The sequence below is a fragment of the Lithobates pipiens genome, unplaced genomic scaffold (assembly GCF_037356315.1).
Source record: "Lithobates pipiens isolate NorthernLeopardFrog02 unplaced genomic scaffold, aLitPip1_a1.2 Scaffold_19, whole genome shotgun sequence".
NCBI classification, from domain to species: domain Eukaryota; kingdom Metazoa; phylum Chordata; class Amphibia; order Anura; family Ranidae; genus Lithobates; species Lithobates pipiens.
The window spans coordinates 335,951,800-335,979,184 of NW_027507764.1; the positions used below are offsets into that span (position 1 = coordinate 335,951,800).

General features: G+C 45.5%; 2 protein-coding genes across 2 annotated transcripts in view; one reads left to right on the top strand and one right to left on the bottom strand.

Moving 5' to 3' along the window:
• WRNIP1 (WRN helicase interacting protein 1) overlaps positions 1 to 27,385 on the bottom strand; it is a 146,737-nt gene that overhangs the window by 103,760 nt on the left and 15,592 nt on the right. Inside the window, exon 2 of the mRNA XM_077492100.1 lies at positions 13,221 to 13,412. Within this exon, the coding sequence (XP_077348226.1) occupies positions 13,221 to 13,412 (192 nt within the window). The remainder of the gene's footprint in view (positions 1 to 13,220; positions 13,413 to 27,385) is intronic.
• Positions 1 to 27,385, top strand: part of MYLK4 (myosin light chain kinase family member 4) — a 232,870-nt gene that overhangs the window by 6,433 nt on the left and 199,052 nt on the right. The gene's annotated exons all lie outside the window — the stretch shown is intronic.

Below are 27,385 nucleotides of genomic sequence, written 5' to 3' on the forward strand. Positions count from 1 at the left end.
TTACTTCGTGGGATGCACAGACGAATGCCATTATTTAAAACATCCACTTCTCTGTGTTCTTTGTTCAGAATATTTGGTCCCACCTAGTATATAGTGCATATTCTAGGGCAGTGATGGCGAACCTTGGCACCCCAGATGTTTTGGAACTATATTTCCCATGCTGCTCAACAATACCGCAGAGTGCATGAGCATCATGGGAAATGTAATTCCAAAACATCTGGAGTGCCAAGGTTTGCCATCACTTTTGTAGGACATGTGTGTTATACCTCCACCGGACACTTTATTATTAGGTACACCTTGCTACTACCAGGTTGGACCCCCTTATGCCTATAGAACTGCTTTAACTCTTCATGGTATAGAATCAACAAGGTGTTGGAAACATTCCTCAGAGTACATATTGAAATTATAGGATTATACAGTTGCTGCAGATTTGTCGGCTGCACATCCATGATGCAAATCTCCCGTTCCAACACATACCAAAGGTTCTCTGTTGGATTGAGATCTGGTGACTGTGGAGGTCACTGTGTGAACTCATTGTCACGTTCAAGAAACCAGTGGTGAGATTATTTTAGCTTTATGACATGGTACATTATCCTGCTGGAAGTAGCCATCAGAAGATGGGTATACTGTAGTCATAAAGGGATGGACATGGTCAACAAAAAAACTCACATAGGCTGTGGTGTTTAAACGATGCTCAATTGGTACTAGGGATCCTAAAATGTGGCAAGAAAATAATTCCCACACCATTACTATCAGGCTGAACCATTGATGGCAGGGTAGATCCATGCTTTCATATTGTTTGCGCCAAATACTGACCGTACCATCTGAATGTCGCAGCTGAAATCTAGACTTATCAGACCAGACGTTTTTCCATTTTTCTATTGCCCAATTTTGGTGACCCTGTGTGAATTATAGACTCAGTTTCAGGTGCTTAGCTGACAGGACTGACACTTGGTGTCATCTTCTGCTACTGTAGCCCATCTGCTTCAAGGTTCAATGTATTGTGCGTTCAGAGATGGTATTATGCATACCTTGGCTGTAACGACTGGTTATTTGAGTTACTATTGCTTTTCTATCATCTGAAGTTTGCCCATTTTCCTCTGACATTAATAAGGCATTTTCATCCACACAACAGCCGTTTACTGGATATTTTCTCTCTTTCGGACCATTCTCTGTAAAACCTAGAGATGGTTGTGCGTGAAAATCCCAGTAGGTCAGCAGTTTTTGAAATACTCAGACCATACCACCTGGCACCAACAACCATGCGATGTTCAAAGTCATTTATATCCCCTTTCTTCCCCATTCTGATGCTCGATTTGAACTTCAGCAAATTATCTTCACCACGTCTAGATGCCCAAGTACATTGAGTTGCTGCCATGTGATTGGCTGAGTTTTTAGCAATTTGTGTTACCAAGCAATTGAACAGGTGTACCTAGTAAAGTGGCCGGTTAGTGTATATGCCACCTACAGGAGGTTGGCACACTGGTAAACAAGCTGCCTCAAACTATCATCGCTCAATTTTGTGAACTAGTGGTACATAAGGCCAATAATACAGACTGGTAGGACCTGTGTCCCACAATGAAAAGCTTTTATATTAAATATGAAATTCTTATCTTTATTGTTCATTGAGGGACACAGGAGTGTCGTATATTCTAGGACATCCAGAAGCAGTCACGGAGAGACCCAACAGAGGTGGAAACCATTTTATAATAGCATCAGGAGCTTTGGCAGAATATGCCAAACAATATGGTAAAATTGCCACAAACCACAGGTAAGACACCTGAGGATCAATACCAGGGCAGGAAATCTTCTTTAAAGCGGTATTAAACCCAAAACAAGCATTGATTATATTGCAGATTACCAATTCTTAGATGTGATGGCTGCCTTGGCCTTCTTTCCTTTATGATCAGCTGCTGATCCAGCCAATAAGTCTCTTGTTTTTTTTAACAGAACAAGCTGTCCTGCAGATGTAGCCCTTGAGGGTTGAAACAAACCATTTAACACTGACAGGAATGTTACAATGACCAGCTTTTATTTATGTAAAACCTTTGTTCAGGCTTTCTTTTCCTTTACTTTCATCTGTTGATATGGCCAAGAAGTATGCTGTTTTTCAATAAAACAAGCTGTCCCGCAGATGTAGCAATACGTGGTCATTTGACAGTTTCAAATTGCATGAAACGTCACACCCTATTGTCTGCACTGGAAACGGTTATATCCATGCCAATTTTGAAAGTAGTTCCTGTACTACTTTTTGCAAGTTCGAGTGTGTCTTGCATAGACATCTGTGCATGAAGTTGCACAGATGCAGGGTGGATAAAAATGTATTAAAAAAAAAAAAAAATTATATATATATATATATATATATAGCCTCAATTTATGTGTGAATGGTTGTATACATACAGGTAACTATTATGACCATCTATGAGTTGTCTGATGTGCTGTCTCTAATTGATTAATGCTATTCTATATTTGTTCCAATTGCATTTATTATATATTATACTTGTTACAATTGTTGATTACTCTGTTTTTCAACAAAACTCTGCTTATTGTGCCTGATATCAATTATATCTCCTGAAGAAGCCAATATCCAGGCGAAACATGTAAAGATGAAATCAGTCAGCACGTCATTGTACTGTATTATTAATATTTTCTCTTTGTATGTTTTGTTTTTATCTTTTGAATAAATTTCTACTTTTATAAAATAATTTTGTTCTATTTGGCACCTTAAAAATCCCATTTAGTTTCTCCTATTTTTCAATTTTCATTGGGGATGTTGTGTCATTCTGTTAGGTGAAATGCTCTCTCTTTAATGTAGATATCATATCTAATGATTGTAATATATTGTAGAATACCATTTTTGGTTTTGGGTTTAATACCACTGCAAGGGAAAATTGACAATGGAAGAATGATGGGCCTCAATTAACAATTTTGAAGACAACCATCTGGTAACACCAGTGGAAAAACTAAAGCTTTAACCCTAAACTGTGACTTTTAGGGAAAGGACACTTGGACAAAGTGTGTCCAGAAAAGTAAAAAAACAACAGCTAAGTTGGTAAAAAAAAAAAAAAAAAAAAAGTTCACTAAGGTAGTGGCATACTTTAATACATCCAACCCTTGATATTCAGGGAAAAAGGTAAAGAGGGGGTAATTTACTAAAGGAAAATCCATTTTGCACTGCAAGTGCACTTGAAAGTAAAGTCGCTGTAGATCCAAGGGGGACATGCAAGGAAAATAAAACAGAATTTTAGCTTGTGCATGAATGGATGATTAAATCTAAGGGGTAGATCTGAAATTAGTGGAAGCTCTGCTGATTTTGAGTGACTGCACTTCCAAGAGCACTTGCAGTGCAAAGTGGATTTGCCTTTTATAAATAACCCCCATAGTCTCTCTCTCAGCAGATATATTTTTCCCTTTTTACATAAAAATGTAAGGGTAAGTAGGTAGGTAGGTAGGTAGTAGCCCTAAATTCTTGTAAAGAGGAGAAGGGGTAATCTACAACTCTGGGTTGAAAAGAAGAGCAGGCAGAAGTGATAATAGTAGCAGAAATTACCTGGTAAAGGGCACCTGTCTCAGAAGGCCGAGGAGACCAGTCATCGCTCACATAAAAGCACCTTAGGGACATGACAACCACAACAAATATGCCTGACCCAATACTCAGAATCATAAAAAGGTAGGAGCTGGGGGTAAAGACCCTAATATTAACAACCAAGAATATAAGCCTTATAGTCAGAGGAAGAACTACAAGAAGCTTTCCTCAAAAGAGCACAATGTGGTAAAAAAAATAATAATTAGGAGATAATAAGAAGTCTGTCTGGCTCAATAGCCAAACAGTCAAACAAGAGAAGTGGAGTCACAACTTGTATATACATTGGGGAAAATGATTATTTGAAACCATTCCGATTTGGTAAGTTTGCCCACTTAGAAAGAAATGAAGGATCTATAATTGTTATCATAGGTGTATTTTAAATGATATAGAAAGAGTATCAACCAAAAAAACACATAAAACAAATGCTATAAAATTAAGTTGCAGTTCAGTGAGTAAAATACGTATTTGCTCCCCAAGCAAAACATAACTTGGTGGAGAAACCCTTGTTGGCAAACACAAAGGTAAGAGACAGAGGTCGACGGAGACTCTTTACCACGTGATCAGCCCTGTCCAATCACGGCTGATCACAGTGTAAATAGGAAGAGCCGGTGATCAGCTTTTCCTCACTCGCGTGTGTCAAACGCGAGTAGAGGAGAGCCGATCGGCTGCTCCTCTGACAGGGAGGGTCTGTGCTGACCACGATGGAAGCCACCAGACCACCAGGGATGCCCAGCACCAGGTATGCCACCCTAGACCACCAGTGATGCCAATCAGTGCCCACAATGGGCATCACTGATTGGCATGCATTATTGTTTGGCACTGATTGGCATCCATCAGTACAAAACATTGCCCCCTATCAGTTCCACCCATCAGTGCCCATCCATGCCTCCCATCTGTGCCACCTATCCGTGTCCATTCATGCCGCCTATCCGTGCCCATCCATGCCAACTATCAATGCCGCCTATCCATGCCCATTCATGCCGCCTATCCATGCCAATCCGTGCCAGCTACCAGTGCCACCTATTAGTGTCCATCCCTGTCTCCCATCAGTGCTGCCCATCAGTGCCACATATCAGTGCCCATCAATGCCACCTCATCAGTGCCACTTCATTGGTGCCACCTTATCAGTGCCTGTCAGTGCAGCCCCATCAGTGCCCATCAGTGAAGGAGAAAACATACTTATTTACAAAGTTTTGAAACTGAAACAAAAAAAAAAATTCAAAAATGTTGTCTTTTTTTTTTTTTTATTTGAATAGCAAAAAATAAAAGCTGTAGAGGTGATCACATACCACCAAAATAAAGCTCTATTGGTGGGAAAAAAATGATAAAAATTTCATTTGGGTACAGTGTAGCATGACCGCGCAATTGTCATTCAAAGTGCGACAGCGCAGAAAGCTCAAAATTGGTCTGGGCAGGAAGGTGTTTATGTGCCTGATATTGAGGTGGTTAAACAGACTCTTGAAACTATCAATTTATCTGAGAGATTGAATGTGCCTCTAGTATAAGAATGCTGCTCTGAACTCCAGTGTAACAAGACATTTTGTACTTTCAAACCTTTATAAAAGAGGACGTGGTATAATACGGGTGCCAGGATACAAGTGCCGGCCCTGCTGGGGAAGCCAAAAAGTTGTCCCCGTAACATAAGTGGATAATGGCTTGAGGTGACCCATTGCAGCAAGAATGTCCTCTCAGAATATATTGAAAGATACGCTCCATTGTCAAAAGTATTGGGACACTTGCCTTTAAACACATATGAACGTTAATGGTATCCCAGTCTTAGTCCATAGGGTTCAATATTGAGTTGGCCGACCCTTTGCAGCTATAACAGCTTCAACTTTTAAGTGAAGGCTGTCCACAAGGTTTAGGGGTGTGTCTATGGGCACGTTTGAGCATTCTTCCAGAAACGCATTTGTGAGGTCAGGCACTGATTTTGGATGAGAAGGCATTGCTCACAGTCTCCGCTTTAATTAATCCCAAAAGTGTTATAGCGGGTTGAGGGCAACACTTTTGGGGTGAATTAGAGCAGAGACTGTAAGCAATGCTTTCTCAACCAAAATCAGTGCCTGACCTCACAAATGCGCTTTTGGAAGAATGGTCAAACATTCCAATAGACACACTCCTAAACCTTGTGGACAACCTTCCCAAAAGAGTTGAAGCTGTTATAGCTGGAAAGGGTGGGCCAACTCAATACTGAACCCTACGGACTAAGATACGAAACAAGGCAATGCCTCTCATTTTTTTTTTTTACAAATCAGAGCAGCTGTGCCAAGGTTAGTAGGTGGCCAGAGAAGATCAAATCGCTGAAGGTGGGCAGTGGAAAGATAGCATATTATCCACAAGGAGCAGCAGGGAGGTACTGTCTTTAGGCAGAGAAAGTGTGTGCAGCACACACATGCACACACTTAACCTTGCAAATGATGACCATTACCATCTTAAAATGGCAGTAGTGAGAATATTAAGTGGGTTAGCTCACAATGTTTAAGCCAGACTGACCTTACCCACAATGAGAATTACACAGGGGATTACCACAGAGAATTACACCTTCTGTAAAAGAATGGGTCAAAATCACCCCTGAGCAATGCATGCGACTAGTTTCTTCATACAGTAGGCGTCTTGAAGCTGTCGTTACCAACAAAGGATTCTGTACCAAGTATGAAATACATTTCAGTTAGCGTGTTCAATTCATTTTCCCCGTGTCAGTCCATTTTATTACACATAACTTAATTTCTGAATGGATTTGTTTAGGTGTCTTTGCAAGTATGGATTGCATGGGTTATTACTGATGTTGACGTGAAATTTTCAGCACCTTTTTTTTTGTAATCCTTTATTTTCAGAAAAAAAGTGCATAACAATTAGCATAATCAACATAGGTACAAAGCAGGAGTCAGGTTAGGGATTCAGATAGGATTACAGCATGGAATCAACAATTCAAATTCACTAACCTTGTACCTTGACTAAGGCACAAGAGGAGAAGACACCATCATAGCAGTGCTAGCGTTATGCGGGGCCTGGTCTGGTGATAGCACGTACCAAGTTATGCAACAACATGGTATACATTTTATATTTATTAGGGGAGTAAGGCAACTCGGTGGTCTAGTGGGCCCAGACATGACACATATTAAGACATATTTGCATCTAGGATGTTCATATTATCTGACCGAACACTCATGGGTGGGTACAAGCTGCAGAAAAGGAATGTGTACCAGGAAGGGGGAGGATGGGATAATTAAACAGGCAACACCAATATTGGGAAGGAGCTAGGGATCGGGAAAGAGGGAGGGGTTAAGGCAGGGGGAAGGGAACAGCAGAGGGGAGGAGACAGTTGGGTGGCGAAGCGAGATACAGGAGATGTAGAGGAAGTAGTGTCAGGGGAGAAAGGGTAAAGAGGAGTAAAGTAGTGCCCACTGCCCGGGATCCGAGGGGGACCAGCCCATTAGGTCAATGAATCTGAGTCATCTCTTAGAGATAAGCATCTGTGTATATGAAATGTTGCCATGGTCTCCAGGTCGCCCAAAAGGTCTGCTCTCTGTTGTGCAGAGTGGCAGTGAGGTCCTCCATGTCTCTCAGCTCTTCCCCAATCTCCAGCACAGAGGGATGCATGCTTTCATTCAGTAGCTGAATGGTCAGGGAATTCTTGTATTTCTTGATGGGTCATTCTGACAGGTGGAGCAAACAGGCCACAGGATTCCCCTCCAGTGAAACATTGGTCAAGTGTCTGATTTGGCTCAAGGTGACTCGCCTAAAGGGGGCAAGTCTGGGTCATGTCCAGAAGACATGCAGCATTGTTCCTTACGCAGTGCCACAGCGCCAGCAGCGGTCTGACACCTGCGAAAAGATGTGGTGTAAAGTAGTTGGTACTCTGTACCATCGGGTCTCGGACTCTGGTGGCAATGGAAGATTTCTGAGCAAAGTGGAGAATCTTCTTCCTCTGGCTGTCAGTAAATTGGGTACCGATTTCCGCTTCACACTTAGAGAGGAATGGGGGAACAAACCCCTCTGCTGGTTGAGTTAAGGAAGAATAGATGACCAAGAGACGGTGCTGCACTGGCTCCCCACGATGACACGAGCTCTAGCTCGGTGAGTTGATGGGAGATGCCCGGTTTCCGCAGGCCGCTGCTCAAAAAGTTACGCAGCTGCAAACCACTCCAGAAATCCAGAGGAGGGGCCGTTGCTGACTCCCTAGCCTCTGAAGAAAGCCGAGTCGCACAAAGTCGCACAGGCGATGCCTAGTGCCTGTCGCCAGTCATTTAAGGTGAGGGCTCTGTAGGCGAGGTACAAATTCACTGGCATCATCAGGGAGGGCAGTGGGGACACAGAGGAATGCTTAAAGGCATCTCTGGTCACTGATAAGATACTTCCCAGCATAGGGTGTTCCACCAGGCCCCTTGGTAGAGGCGCGGTGATCCATGGCCAACTCCTGACCGTGCCTCCACAGTCCTCCTCCTCCATGGCTACCCAGTGCTTTTCTTCCGCATGGCAGTGCCAATCCACTAACCTGGTGAGGTGGACCACCCTGTAGTGGGCCTTCATGTCTGGGAGGCCGACCCCGCCCCTATTTTTCGCAAGGTGTAGGAGTTGCAGTCTGATGCATGGCTTACGGTGGGACCAGACAAACGCCCGAAACATGGAGTCAATTTGTTTGAAGAAAGCTGGGGGCAGGCGAGTAGGAAGCGCCTGCATTAGGTATAGCACCTTTGGCAGTAGGGCCATCTTAAGGGCATTACAGCGACCCAAACCATGTCAATGTGAGAGTGTGCCAGTGCAGAAGGTCCGTCTTAAGACAAGGAAGCAGCAGTGTAAAGTTTGCCTAATATAGGTCGGCGGGATCAGGGGTGATGTCTACTCCCAAATAATGAATGCGGTCAGCTGCCTATCTCAGGGGGAAGGCCAACCGTAGACGTTGCACCACGTCTTTGCCCGGCGTTATATAAAGGATGGAGGATTTGGTTAGATGAGAGAGAGCGAGAGAGAGCGAGCACCATACTTCTTCAGGGAATGAAGCAAATTAGAGAGGGAAATGAGTGGTTCGGTTAAGAAGATTATGTCATCCGCAAATGCGGCCACCTTATGAGACCTCGAGGATTTAGGGTAGCCAATAATGGCTGCGTCTGCTCTTATGCGGCATAGGAGGGGCTCAAGCCATAGAATGAAGATCAAAGGGGACAGAGGGCAGCCCTGTCTTGTGCCATTACGAATGCTGAAAAAGTCGGACCTTGTCTCGTTTACTTTGACTGCTGCAGTGGAATTTGTATATAGGGAAAGTATCCACCTCACTATGGATGATCGAAGTCTGATATGCTCCAAGGTGGCCCATATAAAAGACCAATTCAAGGCCTTCTTCGTGTCAGCAGAAGGGCCCGTTTCGAGGTCCTGGCCGTGTAGATCAAAGTTTCAAGTCCGTGTTTAAGAGTGCAATTGGGCGATAATTCGAACATCACAACAGGTCTTTCTCCTCTTTTGGGATGAGGGAAATATTTTGTTTTGTAACATGTCGGGGTTAGGCCATCAGGTCCAGGGGCCTTTCTTGGTTTTGAGGTATCCAAGGCCACTCCCAGCTATACGGCTGTGATGGGTTCCTCCAGCTCCTCCTGTACGGCCCTGGGGAGTGAAGGCATACCTGAGGCAGCTACATACGACTGAGGGGTTAGGTTGCCTTCCACCAGGGGGTCAGCAAGAGAGGGCTTGTCCAAATTGTAGAGACCTTCATAGAAGGAACGGAACTCTTTCGCTATGTCTGTTGAAGTGTTTAGCTTTTGACCAGTGGAAGCCAGAATAATATGGGAGATATAAGTTTTTGTGCATGGGCCCAGCAGGGCCCTAGCCAGTAATGACCCGGGTTTGTTCGAGAATTCATACATGGTATGACATGCCCAAGCCCATTTCTGCTTCATTTTATGGAAAAAAGCACACAGAGTTCCTCACTGGCTTTGAGGAGGTCCTGAAATGTAGCTCTAGCAAGACTCACCTTATGCGAACACTCCAGGCTGCGTATCAAAGCCAAAGGTTCTTCCGTGCGACGGGTTCTCTCCCATTTAAGGCGGGCTCCTATTTTGATCAGCTGCCTTGTGGGCCCCCCAGACCACAAGAGGATTGGCTACGGACTCCCCATTGATGGAGAAATACTCACGTAGGATGTTCAGTATCTCTGAGCGGGTTTCCTCCGATTGAAGTAAAGCATAGTTTAGTCTCCAGGACAGAGGAGGCCGGGACTCTGGTCCCAGCTGCAGTGTCATGTGGACTGGCTCATGATCCGTGAACGATATGACATCAATGGGAGGTAGACACCACTCTAGATAGGTCTTTGTGCGACAACAGCAGGTAATATAACCGTGCATAAGTGTGGTGCACCTGAGAGAAAAAAAAAGTACAATTTCGGTCTTGTGTATGGAGCAGCCGCGAGGGGTCCACCAGATGCAGAGTATGAAGATCGGCCTTTAGGCGCTTCAGGCGTGAGTAAGAAAGGTGGGAGCACCTCAAGACACGTCAAGGGATGGGTCCATGGCGAAATTGAGGTCTCCGCCAAAAACTAGCACCCCCTCTGCGAACTCTAGGAGTTCAGGGAAGAACCTGCATAAAAACTGCGGATGGTCCACGTTGGGGAAATAGACATTGGCAAAAGTAACCCGCACATCAGACTCCCTCCCCTTCAGTAAGAGAAAATGGCCCTGCGTATCTATCCGCTGCTCCTCGAACGCCCATGGTACTGATTTGGCCATCAGAATACTTACCTCCTTCAACTTGGAGATCGGGAGACACTGACAGGCCAGCGGAAAAGTCCTGTTGGTCAGTTTCGGTGTGCTATCAGCACGGAAGTGCGTTTCCTGCAGGAACGCCACTTGTTTTGCCCTTGCGCAAGTCAGTTAAGAGCTTTGAGTGTGCTTTTTCAGTGTGTTTAGGCCACGCAAGTTGAGGGAGGTGATCTCGAGGAGACCCATCGTGTTTTCTGGCGTGGATGTGACTACCAGTGGGTGTATGTAGAGGTCCTGATCAGAGAAACCCCCCACCAGGCAGAGGCCCACAGCAAGAAGAGAGAACTGAGAGGTGGGGGAGAAGGGCAGCAGTAGAAGAGGGGAGGCCAAGCGGGGAAAAAGGGGGAAGTCAGGGAACAAAAAAGGGGAAGGGGGAGGGAGGGAGGTAGGAGGAAGGGAAAAGGGAGTGGACGGGTTCTGTCAGAGATACCGAGGTCCCCTGTTGGGCACTCAAGGTGTCCACACAGGGGCCTGCCCTAATGGGGGGTGGTTGGAGCGCCAGGGCCTTTTCAGAGCCAACCAGCAATAGATAATAAAGTAAACAATATTAATGGAGATGCATGGGGTTAGACCACAGAGAGCCATATTCTGAAAAACATATAAGCTAACATAACATAAGAGCCAACACAACATAACTATAATTATCTAACAATTAGCAGTAACTTGAGCAGTAGAACTGGATGCCAATGGCCACGACCATACGGCAGTGGTGTCCCGGGAGGACACATGCAGGTTAAGTGGACTCCAGACTCCTGGCACCCAGAGAGGGTTGAAACATATCTGGGGTCTTCTGCATCCTAGCCCTGAGCACCAGGACCGAGGGTCCATGCATATACTCGCATGGGGTCATAATAAAGATATAGTGTACTTGTATGCAATGGGGGACACTGGGACTGTACATTTGACCTAGGCACCACTTAAAACTACTGTATGCTAATGAGAGGCACCAGGCGGGCCACCGTCTCCGCACCCTGGACATGCAACAGTTGTTTCGGCATGTTGTGGGGAAGTGGGAGGGAATCAATGGTCCCGCAGCTTGTGAGGAGCAGCACACCAGATGGTGGGCAATAAGATGGAGGGGAAACCTATGGAGTTAAGTCTCCGGGGTGCTCATTTGGTGGCGGGGTGGGATTAACAATCTGACCAAAGGTCTTCATAGCTTGGGAGAGCCAAGGGTGTTGGAGCCCGGTGCCCACCCATGTACCCCCATCAAGCACCCCCCTCCCCCATGTCGTTCGCACATAAGCAGGCGCGCAGGGGGAGTGGTGCACACAGCAAGGCAACACTGTGTCAACCGAGGCCCTTTACCCCACCCAGCAGTCACCCATAAACACAGTAAACTAACAGGTTCCCCAAAACATTTCCAAGGCCCCCCCAACAAACAAGAGTCTGCAAGATATACTGTATACCCTTGGCAGCAGGTATGTGTGGAGGCGCCCATCGGGTAAAGTCCAGTCCATCCGAATGGACTGAGTCCAAATACTGTAAAAGGTCTGGGGAGTTAATGGGATAGTCCAGCAAAGAGTTATCCACATATCAACCAAAATGTCTTACCAGTCCCCATGATGAAAGGAAGAGTCAGGCCTCCGACATCGGGTGGGGTCTGGCATTCTCCCGGCTGGGGGCACGATAGTGGGGTCAACCTGCTGCGGCCTGGGCAAGGGTGTCCCGAGTGCCTCCTGGGATAGCAGGTAGTCAAACCAGTTAGGAACGTTCACCGCAGGCTTATTGAGGAAACTGATCAAATCCAGGCGTTGGTCTGGTGAGCAAAGGTGGAACTCAGCACCCCTCTTCCTCACTATCAGATGAAAGGGGTGACCCCACGGTAGGTAGCTTCACGGATCACTTCGAAGAGGGGACGCATGAGTCCTCGCATGGCTCTCGTTTGTCTGGAGATGTCAGGGTAGATCCAGATGAGTGCGCCTAGTTCGCTCTGTGAAGACTGATCGCCACCTGCAGCAGCTCCTGCCTGTGTGCCCTTTCTGTGATGCGCGGCAATGTTCGCAGGGGGAACCCGAGGTGGTGCCATCTTGGCTGGGGCAGAGGGGGAAGAAACACTGTGCTGGTGGAGAAAGTAATGCGTAATTTTGGGACCCCTCTGTGCCCCCATGTCCAGCGGGTGCTTACGATCCCCTGGCATATAGTCTTGGCTTTCTCTGCCGGTCTGACGGGCTGTTCTCCGGGCTGTCCCTTGCAGAGCTCCGGGGATTAGCGTCCTCACGCTTCCATAGCTAGACCACACACACACACACACACACACACACAACCCCCCCCCCCCCCCATAGCACTTTTAGAAATATATTTACAATGGTGATGTGGTCAATACTTATTTTACCCTCTGTATTAAAAAAAAATATATATAATCAGCCAGTTATGCTTGTTCCTTATTATACCCCAAACACACGGTCGGATTTTCCCATGGAAAATGTTCGATGGGTGCCTTTTGTCGGAAATTCTGACCATGTGTAGGCTCCATCGGACATTTTCCATCGGAATTTCCATCGCACAAAATTTGTGATCTGGTTCTCAAATTGTCCGACAAGAAAATCCATTTGCATAAATTCCAATCGGGTGTACACAATTCTGAAACACAAAGTGCCACGCATGCTCAGCATCAAGCAGAAGAGCAGCACTGGCTATTGAACTTCTTGGCTTGTCGTATGTGTTGTACGTCACCGTGTTCTTGACGTTTGGAAATTCCAACCAACTTTGTGTGACCGTGTGTATACAAGACAAGTTTGAGCCAACACCTGTCGGAACATGGATTTTGTTGTCGGAATGTCCAATCGTGTGTACACGGCATTAGCGTTTCATCTTGGTTTATAGCAACGGTTAAAATGTGTAATATAGTCTCTAGTAATTAAAAATTAACAATTGCAGTCTACCTGTTGTGTCTTGTTAAAACGATGAATCTCATCAACAAAGAGGATAGTTTTTCTTTTGAAGAGTTTAATCTCATTTTGGGCTTGCTTGATGACCTCTCGTACATCATTGGTAGAAGCACTTGTGGCAGACAGAGTTATAAAGCGAGTATTGTTTTTGTTGGTATTTTTGGCAATTATGTGAGCCAATGTTGTCTGGAAAGCAAAAGAAAATGGCTTTATCAGACATGCAAACACCTAGGAAGAGTTTGTGTAAATGCATTGACAACAGGTGGACAAAATAATTTATTTTACAAACCAGAAGACTAACAGCTTGACATGTACTAAAAGACACAGACACTGGCATTTCACATTTTACAGCTCTCTAGTTTGTTATGTGAATTATTAGCAAATATGCAACACTGAGACCAAAACTCATCTGGGATAGGAAGTTATGGTAAACATACACTGTACAACCACTTTAAAAAAAAATAAAAAAAGGCAGGTTATACTAATAATGCTGTTATAAGATTTCTTAAGTTGACATTTTTTGAAGGGATGTGCATGCAGTAGATATTTTCATATTTCTGCTTTAAATTGCATACTGTGGTAGAGTATTATGGTAAAAATAGTTAAAAATGATTGGAAAAAACAAACAAACAAACAAGGGACATGATTTACTATCACACCGCTTCAATATTATAGCGTGGCCGGGGTTAATTGAGCCAAGCGATCTGTCATACGTACTCATCAAAAAAAAATTAAAAAAATTAATGCAGGTGATCAACCTTTCATTCATCTGCTCATTCTCTCTGAGAGATCATTCTTGATTCATAGAAACTATAGTACAGCTTTGATGAATAGTGTAGGTGGGCAAAAAGGACTTTTGATGTTGCATGTAACATGTCCCTCAGTGTTATTAACCCCCCGCTGCATCAAAAGATTGCGTTGTGACAAGTAATTTTTATTTCATTCAAATAGCAGGTTGAATGAAAAAAAAAAAAAAAGAAAGAAAGACTTGATTCCCCCCCATCCACATACTGCTGTGGGTGAGGGAATCCTCCGTGCTGAGCTATTGTATTCTCACGGCGGGGAGACTTTGCCGCCATCAGAATACGTTCCCAGCTATAGCCAGTGGCGCTAATAGAGCAGGAGGGCAGTCTTACAGAAGTCAATTGGTAGATTGACTTCTGTACAACCTTCCTGTCCATACATGAATTAAAACTTGTCTGGTCCCTCCTGAACCTGCCTAATTTTAATCCACATATGGCCGGCATAAGGATCTATTCACAGGGGCGTCCTCAGTTCAGTCACATTTTTGCTAAGAAAAACAACTGATAAATACTGATTTAGGTTACATCAGTTTGCACATCCGTCTTCAGTTCAGGAAATTTTACATCAGTTTGATCTTCAGTTCACATGCTTTTTTGCATCCTATTTCTTAGTTGTTGAAAAAAACTAATCAGAAGTGCCAAAAAAAAAAAGGGTTTCTTGCATAAAAAAAAATAAAAATAAAAAAGATCGCCAATAGAATGGTCACAGACCATTTTACATCCAATCAGTGTATAAGTGGATAAAACTGTTATAAAATCAGACCTGAATAGACACAGATGCAGTCAATGTGACCCCATGTAACGAAATTAAGGGGGGGGGGGGGGGGCTGCTTATTTGCTGACAACTGCAGGGAGTGCAAGCAGGGAAAGAGCTTGTCTCAGCTCCACAGAAGTCAATGAGGAAGAAAAAAGTTCCAGGAGCAGCACATCACACAAAGCACTCATGTAAAGAGTGGAAGCAGCCTTAGCCTAGACTCTGTCCAGGCCATACTGACATGTTTCCTACGAGGCTTAGTCATGGCAATGGGGGGTCAGGGCGAAACATGTTGGGGGTGTGGCCTGGAAGGAGTCTACAAACATGAAAAAAAATGTGTAGCGCTAAGGCTTGTAATAACCATGAAAATTAGAAAATTAACAAATAGAGTGCAATGTGCAAATTAAAGTCCAATGACTAGTAAAAACTAGAAAATGTAAGTCAATGCGAGGAAATAAATCCAGATGTAAATCAACCGTGGTGTCTCAGAGGTGATGACTTCACAAGGGGAGTGGTGCATATAACACGGAGAACATCAATAATGTGGATACTTAATTAACTCTTACCAGCAGAGGTGGACACACATACCATCTGGCAGTGGGTCAAATGCGCATGAAGGGTGGTCTTTTGGGTGTGGTGCCAAGGTGCCGAGTGGTTGTCTTGGAATGCAATGACACTGTCCTGATCCCAGGCATATGTTTGCGGCCGCTGTGGTCTCTACACACGTCCAAAACTTCAGAATCCACCTCGTCAGTGCTCACCAGTACCGAAAATATAATGAAAAAGGAGGAAAAAAGTGCTCCATATAGTGCAGATCAGCCAATAATGTTTTATTGATGCCCCTGTTGATCACCGTTTGAGTTGAAACGCGTAGGGTTGGCTATCAGAGTCCCATACTGCTTTTTTTAATGATTTTATGCTATTTTTATTACATTTTTGTGTCCTTTTTCATGTCTCCTCATTGCAAGAAATTTTCCAATAAAACATTATTGGCTGATCTGCACTATATGGAGCACTTTTTTGAAAAAAGTGCTCCATATAGTGCAGATCAGCCAAAACTTCAGAATCCACCTCGTCACTGATCACCAGTACCGAAAATATCATGAAAAAAGAGGAAAAAAAAAATGTTCCTCTTTTTTCATGATATTTTCGGTACTGGTGATCAGTGATGAGGTGGATTCTGAAGTTTTGGACGTGTGTAGAGACCACTTGCAGCCTTGGCACCACACCCAAAAGACCACCCTTCATGCGCATTTGACCCACTGCCAGATGGTATGTGTGTCCACCTCTGCCGGTAAGAGTACCTCATTAAGTATCCACATTATTGATGTTCTCCGTGTCATATGCACCACTCGTTTGTGCAGTCATCACCTCTGAGACACCACGGTTGATTTACATCTGGATTCAATTCCTCACATTGACTTACAGTTTCTAGTTTTTACTAGTCATTGGACTTTAATTTGTACGTTGCACTGTATTGTTCATTTTCTGATTTTAATGGTTATCACAAGCCTTAGCGCTACACATTTTTTGTTCATGTTTGTATAACTTTGTTTGAGTGTTAGCAGCTACAGAAATTTGTTTTTCTTTCTTTGGTCACCACCCCTTTTTTCTAGGTTTAGAGCGGTGTTATCTACCCTTTTTCTGGAAGGAGTCTAGGCTGAGGCTGCTTCTACTCTTTACGTGAGGGTTTTGCGTAATGTGCAGCTCGTGGGTTTTTTTTTTTGTTCCTTCCTCATTGACATATGTAGTCCAGTCCATAGAAATTAATAGCTGTCTGTTTTTCATCCAAAAAAAAAAATGTTTTTAATCAACAGAACACCTAAGACCCCTTTCACATGTGTGCCTCTGTTCCTAGCTAGTCCCGCTCTCCTCTATGGGGAGATCGGATGAAAATGGACAGCCTGTCCAATTTCATCTGATCCCACAGATGGATGAAAAATAGGACTACCATCCGTATGAATTTGGCAGATCGAATAGCCAATGTGAAAGGGCTAAGCTTAGGCTTTAACTTCAACCAGTTATAAATTGTTCCATTGTGAATGAATTGATATTGCAGTTATTAAACAGTGTTCTATATATTACTAGCGTTTAAAAGGACTAACACAAAAACAAGTACATAAATATGAAGGGATTAGCCAGTCAAAAAAGGAAACCTGGATGTCTCATCCTAAATAAAATATCTAAGGACATGGCGTGCAATAAACACTTGCAGAGTATCACAGACACTGCCAGATCATGGCTCACACCTATTCTAGTTTCTCAAGCTGTCTGGGCCATCTTGTTCCTCTACGAACATTTATTTGAAGGACCAGTCTTGCAAACGTTTAATGAGCATGCAATACGGAGAATACACATGCTTTAGGTGAACATGCACAGCTCTGTCAGTTTTACAATGCTTTAAAATGAATGGAAAATTGCATCACAAGCTGTATGATAAAAACGACAAACCAATATTTTAGTTTTGCTTCTAAAAATAGGAGTATAAAGAGAAAATATGTAAAAAAAAAAAAATGCAATGTAGAAACAACAGCAAACGGATTGACTCAAGAATATAAGCCGCTGGAAGCTCATTTCTGCATCTAGGTCTTACTTCACATAATTTCATGGTCAACATTTACCAGCTTAAAATTATTGAAAAATACTTTTTTTTTTTAAACATGCATAATCATGTGGTGGCAACACTTTGCTTTGTGTACCCTTTTTCTAGGGTAAACAATTATGCATGACACAATCTGTTACCACTGATTACATAAGAATTAAAAAACCAGGAAAATTATAAATCAGGGGTCTCAAAACTTTTTAAGCAAAGGGCCAGTTTATGGTCTTTTAGAGTTTAGGGGGGCCAGACTGACCAGTGGTTTACTCCCGTGGGAGGAATAGTGCCACACGGTTGGCGCCAGTGGGAGGAATAGTGCCACGCGCTTGGCGCCAGTGGGAGGAATAGTGCCACGCGCTTGGCGCCAGTGGGAGGAATAGTGCCACGCGCTTGGCGGCAGTGGGAGGAATAGTGCCACGCGCTTGGCGGCAGTGGGAGGAATAGTGCCACGCGCTTGGCGGCAGTGGGAGGAATAGTGCCACGCGCTTGGCGCCAGTGGGAGGAATAGTGCCACGCACTTGGCGCCAGTGGGAGGAATAGTGCCACACGCTTGGCGCCAGTGGGAGGAATAGTGGGAGGAATAGTGCCACACGGTTGGCGCTAGTGGGAAGAGAAGTTCCCCATTGATGATGTTAGTGGAAGGAATGATGGCCCATCATTGGTGTTGGAGGAATAGTGCAGGGCTCGACAAACCCCGGGCGCCAGGTCGCATTTGCGACTAGAATTAGTGACCTGGCGCCTGGGGCAGCACAGCTGGGGGTATCCCGTCTCCGTGCACCCCCCAGGCGTGATCGCGTCGGGCCGCGCCGCCGCCGCCCGGTAATTGAGGCCGCGGCTTTGAGGCCTTCTGCGGTCCTATTTTTCCTTCTGGAATCTGGCGCCCTCTAGTGGTGGCTGTTGGTATGACAGCAAGCAATGCTAATAGAGCTTTCACTGCCCACCTATCTCCTCACCTTTACTTAGAACTCCTAAACATTATATATTTTTTTATTCTAACAACCTAGAGAATAAAATGGTGGTCGTTGCAATACTGTCTGTCACACCGTATTTGTGCAGCTGACTTACAAGCGCACTTTTTTGGGGAAAGATTATTTATTTTAATATTTTGAAAAATAATGTTACGCCGAGTAAATTGATACCCAACATGTCACGCTTCAAAATTGCGTCCACTCATGGAATGGCGACAAACTTTTACCCTTTAAAATCTCCATAGGCGACGTTTAAAAAATTCTACAGGTTGCATGTTTTGAGTTACAGAGGAGTTCTAGGGCTAGAATTATTGCTCTCACTCTACCGATCGTGGTGATACCTCACATGTGGTTTAAACACCGCTTTCCTATGCGGGCGCTACTCATGTATGCGTTCGCTTCTGCACGCAAGCTTGGCGGGACAGGGCGCATTTAAAACATTTTTTTTTCTTATTTTAACGTTTTATTTTTTATTTTTTCACTGCTCTTTAAAAAAAAAAAAATTGTCACTTTTATTGCTATTACAAGGAATGTAAAAATCCCTTGTAATAGAAAAAAGCATGACAGATCCTCTTATATATGAGATCTGGGGGGTCAGAAAGACCTCACATCTCATATTTACACTAAAATGCAATATAAAAAAAAAACAATTGTCATTTGAAAAAATTAAATAAATAAAAATGTCCCTCTAAGAGCTATGGGCAATGACTTGGAGACAGGTGGGGGGGGGGGGGGGCGCTATCTTCCTCTCACTCGTCTCCATGTCAGGCCAGGGACAGGTCCGGATCGCCGTTACCGACCTGGCTCCTAACTTTTTTAGCTGGCTCCTGGATTCCAAGCAAATTTGTCAAGCCCTGGAATAGTGGTATAAATAAATATGCGATAGAGTCCTGTGAGCTACCCAAAAAACAAAAGTAATTATATATGTACTAGAAACTATGTGTGCGCGCGCGACTGAGAGTGCGCGTGAGTGAGAGTGTGTGTGTAAGGTATTTGAAAGGCCTGCTGCTAGCACATCCCCAGATGCACAAAAATCAATATATAAGAGTGCAGCGCTGAATCCTGAAATATAAACAAATGTCATAAATAACTGAATCAAACAAACGTATAAAGTGCATAATTAAATGTCTGTGCAATACAGTGCGAAAAAGTCCATATTAAAACAGTGAAAATTCCACAAATGGATGTTGATTAACAAATAAAAATATTGAAATCCTATGTACAACTTCAAGACCACCAAAGAATCACCTCACTCCTCGTCGCCCCCCCATGGGTATAGGCTCACCTCTGGGAGTGCAACCCCCCAGCTAAGCATGGTCAGACAACATCTGAGCCACCCCACACAGCTGGCTCCTAAACTTCTCCCAAGGTCTCCTCCTTAGGATGTCAGTAGCAGAGTATAAGCAGAGAAAAACACTCCAATATAGTGCTTGAATTTGTAAAACATTTTAACCACTTTCAGACCGGACCATTTTGCTGGTAAATGACCAGAGGTCTTTTTACACTTTGGCACTGCGCTGCTTTAACTGGTAATTGCGCGGTCATGCAATGTTGTACCCAAACAAAATTTGCGTCCTTTTCTTCCCACAAATAGAGCTTTCTTTTGATGGTATTTGATTGCCTCTGCGATTTTTATTTTTTGCGATATAAACGTAAAAAGACCGCAAATTTTGAAAAAAAATGATATTTTCTACTTTTTGTTATTAGAAAAATCCAATAAACTCAATTTTAGTCATACATTTAGGCCAAAATGTATTCAGCCACATGTCTTTGGTAAAAAAAAAGTCAATAATTGTATATTTATTGGTTTGCGCAAAAGTTGTCACATCTACAAACTAAGGTACGTTTTCTGCAATTTACGCAGCTTTTAGTTTACGACTGCCTATCTCATTTCTTGAGGTGCTAAAATGGCAGGGCAGTACAAAACCCCCCCAAATGACCCCATTTTGGAAAGTAGACCCCCTAAGGAAATTGATAAGAGGCATGTTGAGCCCATTGAATATTTTATTTTTTTGCCTCAAGCGATTGAATAATGACAAAAAAAAAAATTTTTTTTTTTTTTTACACAAAGTTGTCACTAAATGATATATTGCTCACACATGCTATGGGCGTATGTGAAATAACACCCCAAAATAAATTCTGCTGCTTCTCCTGAGTACGGGGATACCACATATGTGGGACTTTTTGGGAGCCTAGCCGCGTACGGGGCCCCGAAAACCAAGCACCGCCTTCAGGCTTTCTAAGGGCGTACATTTTTGAGTTCACTTCTCACTACCTATTACAGTTTTGAAGGCCATAAAATGCCAAGATGGCACAAAACCCCCACAAATGACCCCATTTTAGAAAGTAGACACCCCAAGCTATTTGCTGAGAGGCATGTTGAGTTCATGGAATATTTTATATTTTGCCACAAGTTGCGGGAAAATTACAAACTTTTTTTTTTTTTTTTTTTTTTTCACAAAGTTGTCACTAAATGATATATTGCTCACACATGCCATGGGCATATGTGAAATGACACCCCAAAATAAATTCTGCTGCTTCTCCTGAGTACGGGGATACCACATATGTGGGACTTTTTGGGAGCCTAGCCGCGTACGGGGCCCCGAAAACCAAGCACCGCCTTCAGGCTTTCTAAGGGCGTAAATTTTTGAGTTCACTTCTCACTACCTATTACAGTTTTGAAGGCCATAAAATGCCAAGATGGCACAAAACCCCCACAAATGACCCCATTTTAGAAAGTAGACACCCCAAGCTATTTGCTGAGAGGCATGTTGAGTCCATGGAATATTTTATATTTTGCCACAAGTTGCGGGAAAATTACAAACTTTTTTTTTTTTTTTTTTTTTTCACAAAGTTGTCACTAAATGATATATTGCTCACGCATGCCATGGGCATATGTGAAATGACACCCCAAAATAAATTCTGCTGCTTCTCCTGAGTACGGGGATACCACATATGTGGGACTTTTTGGGAGCCTAGCCGCGTACGGGGCCCCGAAAACCAAGCACCGCCTTCAGGCTTTCTAAGGGCGTTACAGTTTTGAAGGCCATAAAATGCCAAGATGGCACAAACCCCCCCCAAATGACCCCATTTTGGAAAGTAGACACCCCTAAATTTAGGGGTACACTAGTGAGACTAGGTAATAAATGGCGGGTGCCCTGAAACTATAAAAAAATAACTAACCAACCAGCGTCACCTGTAACAGTTATATGGTGATCACTGGTGAAAGGGTTAACTAGGGGGCAATCAGGGGGCTTTATGCGGTAGTATATGGGGGTCCCTGGCGCTATAAAAAGCTGCGGCGAACCTAAATACCTACCTGCCTAACTAGCGTCACCTGTGACACTAATACAGCGATCAGAAAAACGATCGCTTATTAGGCTGGGTTCACACTGGAGCGATGCGGGAACGCCACGAATGCGCGGCGGGTTCCCGCATCGCATGCCTCCCGGCGGCAGTTCACACTGCCCTATGCGAACTGCTGGGAGTGTCAGTGAAATGTTACTGACACCCCCAGATCAGTTCGCATATCGCAGTGCGATCTGCAAACTCGGATCGCATGGTGTGAACACCCATGCGATCCGATTCTGCTGCGGGCCAAAAAAAGGGTCCCGTGCGAATTTGCGGCGGGTGCGGCGGGTGTGGCGGGTGCGGCGGGTGCGGCGAATGGCTGAACTCGAATCGCACAGAGATCGGATGTGATTTGCACTGCAGTGCGGTGCGAATCACATCCGTTCTCATAAACCGCTGCAATGTGAACCCAGCCTTAGTGACACTGGCGACGGGGGGTGATCACGGGGTTAAACCTTTATTGGGGGGGTTAGGGGGGTACCTTAGAACTAAAGGGGGCTAACCCTAACTGCCCTAACAGTTATTAGTCACAAATGACACCCGCCGGGTGATCAGGGGGTTAAACCTTTATTAGGTAATAAATGGCGGGTGCCCTGAAACTATAAAAAATAACTAACCAACCAGCGTCACCTGTAACAGTTATATGGTGATCACTGGTGAAAGGGTTAACTAGGGGGCAATCAGGGGGCTTTATGCGGTAGTATATGGGGGTCCCTGGCGCTATAAAAAGCTGCGGCGAACCTAAATACCTACCTGCCTAACTAGCGTCACCTGTGACACTAATACGGCGATCAGAAAAATGATCGCTTATTAGGCTGGGTTCACACTGGAGCGATGCGGAAACGCCGCAAATCCGCGGCGGGTTCCCGCATCGCATGCCTCCCGGCGGCAGTTCACACTGCCCTATGCGAACTGCTGGGAGTGTCAGTGAAATGTTACTGACACCCCCAGATCAGTTCGCATATCGCAGTGCGATCTGCAAACTCGGATCGCATGGTGTGAACACCCATGCGATCCGATTCTGCTGCGGGCCAAAAAAAGGGTCCCGTGCGAATTTGCGGTGGGTGCGGCGGGTGTGGCGGGTGCGGCGGGTGCGGCGAATGGCTGAACTCGAATCGCACAGAGATCGGATGTGATTTGCACTGCAGTGCGGTGCGAATCACATTCGTTCTCATAAACCGCTGCAATGTGAACCCAGCCTTAGTGACACTGGCGACGGGGGGTGATCACGGGGTTAAACCTTTATTGGGGGGGTTAGGGGGGTACATTAGAACTAAAGGGGGCTAACTCTAACTGCCCTAACAGTTATTACAGTCACAAATGACACCAATGCAAAAAAAAAAAAAAAAAAATGACATTGGTGTCACTGTGACTGGGGGGCAGGGGTAATTGGGGGGGTGATCGGGGGGTAAAGGGGGGGTGTGAGTGTGCCTGGCATGTTCTACTGTGTGTGTAGAGTGTTGGTGCAACTCACCGATCCGCTCTCTTCCGTGTCGGAACGAAAAATACCGACACGGAGGAGAGAATACATCACTTCCTCTCCTGTGTTTACATTACAGGAGAGGAAGTGATGTCACGGGGGATTCCTATTCGTCGGGAGCGATCGCGAGGGGGTGGCCATGAACGAATGGCCGTCCCCTCGTCCGGGATCGCTCCCGCACGAATACCGACCGCCGCAGGCACCGGGCGGGGGCCCGATCGGGCCCCCGACCCGCGGGAGGCAAGGGACGTACATGTACGCCAATATGCCTGCCCGTGCCATGCTATCGACGTACATCGTCGTGCGGCGGTCGGCAACTGGTTAACATGCATTTAATAAAATGTACAGGGTACTCACAATATGCGAGTGCTTCCAGCACACCACACTAATACGGACATGGATTTAAAATGCAACGTAGAGCCGCACATCCAAAATCTCAATCAGCCCCTCAAATCGCTATAGAGCCCAAAAACCTTAACCGTCCTAGCCCCTCCCCTACGCGTGTTCGACACAGCGTCACGTGTCTTCCTCAGGGAGAGGGGCTAGAACGGTGAAGGCACTCGGGTTCTTTTTTTTTTTTTTTTTTTTTTTATAATTAATGTTTATTAAAGAAGAGAAGCGTGTACAGAGCATAACGATCAATATAGAAACCAATAGCAAGATCAACAACATTATAACGTTAGTTACATGGGCACAGAAATATACACCCACCTCTTCTATTATAAAAGAGGAAATATAGTAGACAGAATTAGAAGGGAAGTAAAGGAAAGGGAAAATAAGCAGAAAGAGAGAGAGAAAGAGAAAGAAGGGAGGGGGGGGGGGATGTGGGGGGGGGGGGGGGGGGCAGACCACCGTCAGACAACCTATTGCAAAATAACAGTAGACATAGTTAGAACAAGCGTCATGTTCACCTCACTCTGGTTGAGACATTATGGCTGCATAACTCGAGGAATATTTAAAGGCAACCCAACAGGCCCAGATCTTTGTTGACAACTCAGATTTACCCCGGAGGGAAAGGGTCATATCCTCCATGTAATATGTGGTATCCACGTTGAGCAACCAGCGCCGGAGGGTGGGGATCGTCTTCAGCTTCCAAAACTGAGGAATGAGGGTTTTAGCAGCGTTTAAGAGATGTGGTGTAATCGACCTCTTGTAGGAGCCTGTCGGCCTCCCCGTGCAATGGAACAGGACATACCACGGGTCATTAGGTACCTCCCACCCCTGGATTTCTTTAATTGTGTATAAGATCGCCAGCCAGAATGGGCGGATCCTCGGGCAGTACCACCAGATATGGGCATGAGTGGCTACCTCCCCGCACTCCCGCCAACAAAGTGGGGAGGACTGGGGAGAGAACCTATGTAAAACAACCGGTGTGTAGTGCCATCTGGTCAAAAGTTTATACGCCATTTCTGATGTCTTAGAGGATCCAGAGGAGGCATGAGCCAGTGTTAGAATTTGTGACTGCTGGGACGGAGACAGCTCCATTTGTAGTTCCCTTTCCCAGTACCGTAGGAAGGAGGGGGTACCCGTAGAAGTGAGGGACAGCAAGGCCTGATAGAAGTACGAAACCGGCCGCTCAATCGGGTCAGGTTCAGCAAATGCGGTTTCCACAGGTGTAAGCTTCGCCAGGGTGCGCAGGGGCTTTGGGAGCATGCGAACAAAGTTCAACAGTTGATGATGTTTCCAGCGATCCATGTAGGAAATGGAGGAGTCACCCATGATGGAGGAAAGAGGTAGCACCCCGGATGGGCCGGTGAACTGATGTAGATAGGTGTTAGTGCCCAGCCGCCACGGGTGAATCTGAGGGTCCATGTTACCCGGTGGGAAAAAGTTGTGACCCACCAAGGGCATCAGGGGGGAGTTATACAGCCAGCCATACCTCTTACAGATAGAGTCCCATACCATCAAGGAGGAGTGTGTGAGTGGGGACGTGGTAGGCAAAAGGGTCCGGAACTTCCTCGGTATCCACATCAGCGTGGAAGGTTCAGCTCCACAAAGGTCTGTTTCCACATTTACCCAGAGTTTCGTGCCCTTGCAATACTTCAAGTCAGAGAGCCTGGTCAGCACAACGGCCCTATAGTAGAGCTTAAAGTCTGGCACAGCTAGACCCCCGCTACACTTAGGGCGGATGAGGAGTGTTCTATTCAGCCTGGGCCTTCTCCTATTCCATATGTACCGGTATACTATAGATGTCAAAATTGTAAAAAACCCCACCGGTATCCCAAACGGGACCATCTGCAACATGAAGAGCACCCTGGGCAGCAAGTTCATCTTAACCAGACCAATTCTGCCCAGCCAAGAATGTCGTAGCTGGGACCACTTTTGGATATCGGACCTAAGAGTGTTGAGCAAAGGCAGAAAGTTAGCGCGGAAAAGGGACGATAGTGAGGGCGTTAGGTGAATGCCCAAATATTTCATGGAACTCAGCTGCCAGTTAAAGGGATAGTTCTTTTTCAGGTGGGATACCTGTTTGGCGGGTACAGAGATGTTTAACATTTCCGATTTGGACATATTGATTTTAAAGTTTGACACCGCGCCGTAGGCCGAAAACTCGGACATAAGATTTGGAAGGGTGATCAGAGGCTGTTGCACGTAGAACAAAATATCGTCCGCGTAAGCCGCGTATTTGTGTTCCTTCGTACCTATGGTGACGCCACGTATATTCGGGTTTTGTCTAATAAGGGATAAAAATGGCTCTAGGGATATTGCGAATAAAATCGGTGAGAGCGGGCACCCCTGGCGAGTGCCGTTATATAGGGTGAAGGGGTCACTAAGGGTTCCGTTAATCCGTATCTGAGCTGTGGGGCAGTGGTACAACGCCGCTATTTGGGAGCGCAAAGTGGGACCTATGCCCAGGTGCGCCAGCGTAGCCATAAGGAAGTCCCAGTCCACCCTGTCAAACGCCTTCTCAGCATCCGTGGAGAGTAACAGGGTGGGCTGGGCAGTCCGCCGCACATAAGCCATTAGGGAGAGTGTGCGGAGAGAATTATCCCGTGCTTCCCTCCCGGGGATGAATCCCGTCTGATCCCGTGAAATCCACTGTGGCACCAGGGGGAGCAGCCTATTCGCTATGGCTTTAGCATAAATCTTCGCATCTATATTCAAGAGCGAAATAGGACGGTAGCTCGCGCAGTCACTAGGGTCCTTGCCCTCCTTGGGTAATACCGTGATGTGTGCATGAGTGGTCTCCGGGCGAAGGTCCCCGCCGTCCGAGGTCACGTTAGCATATCTGGTCAAGTACGGCAACAGTATGTCAGCGTACGCTCTATAATACGATACCGTGAGGCCGTCTGGACCCGGTGCCTTACCGCGCGCCATAGCTTTCATGGCGCCCAGAAGCTCCGCAGTCGTCAATTCCCCCTCCAAGGAAGCCAAAACCTCCCCGGAGAGTTTCGGGAGGGCGGCACGGGCCAGATAGTCCCCAATAAGGCGTCCCCGAGTCTCTCTATCATGGTCCCCCTGGTGCACCCGATACAGGCGCTGGTAAAAGTCCCTGAATGTCTTGGCTATACGGGGTGTCTCGAACACCAAGTCTCCCGAGGGGGTCTTAACTTTGGCAATAAACGCCGCATTCTTCCGCTGTCGCACCGAATTAGCCAGCAGTCTACTGGGCCTATCGCCCCACTCATAAAAACGGTGAGCTACCAACCGCGCGCGACGTTTGTGATCCAAATGAAGGAGAGACTTCAAGGTCTCCCGTTTTTCCGTTAAGGCGTGGAAAAGGGCCGGAGTCTGGTTCAACTTATGTCGGCGTTCTAAGTCAGTAATGTCACGCAACAAGTTGGACTGTTGAGTTAAGCGCTCCCTCTTTTTCCTAGAACCCAATTCTATGAACTTTCCCCTAATATACACCTTGTGGGCCTCCCAGAGCACTCCCGGTGAGACTTCAGGACTGACATTAGTCTTAAAATAAAACTCCAAACTGTCACCCATCACCTTTTTATCCGCCTCTTCGGCTATGAGGTCCTCGTTCAACTTCCAGTTAGTGGCCTTCAGGGGTATGGACGCCACGCTAATGGTTAAGGAAATCGGAGCATGGTCCGAAATGGGGGATGAGTCAATGCTTGACTTCACTATGAGCGGAAGGTGTTGGTGATCAATGAAGCATAAATCTATTCTAGAGTAGGTTTGGTGCACCGGGGAAAAGTAGGTGAAGTCCCTTTCCCGCGGGTGAGCAATTCTCCAGACATCCATCAATTGTAGG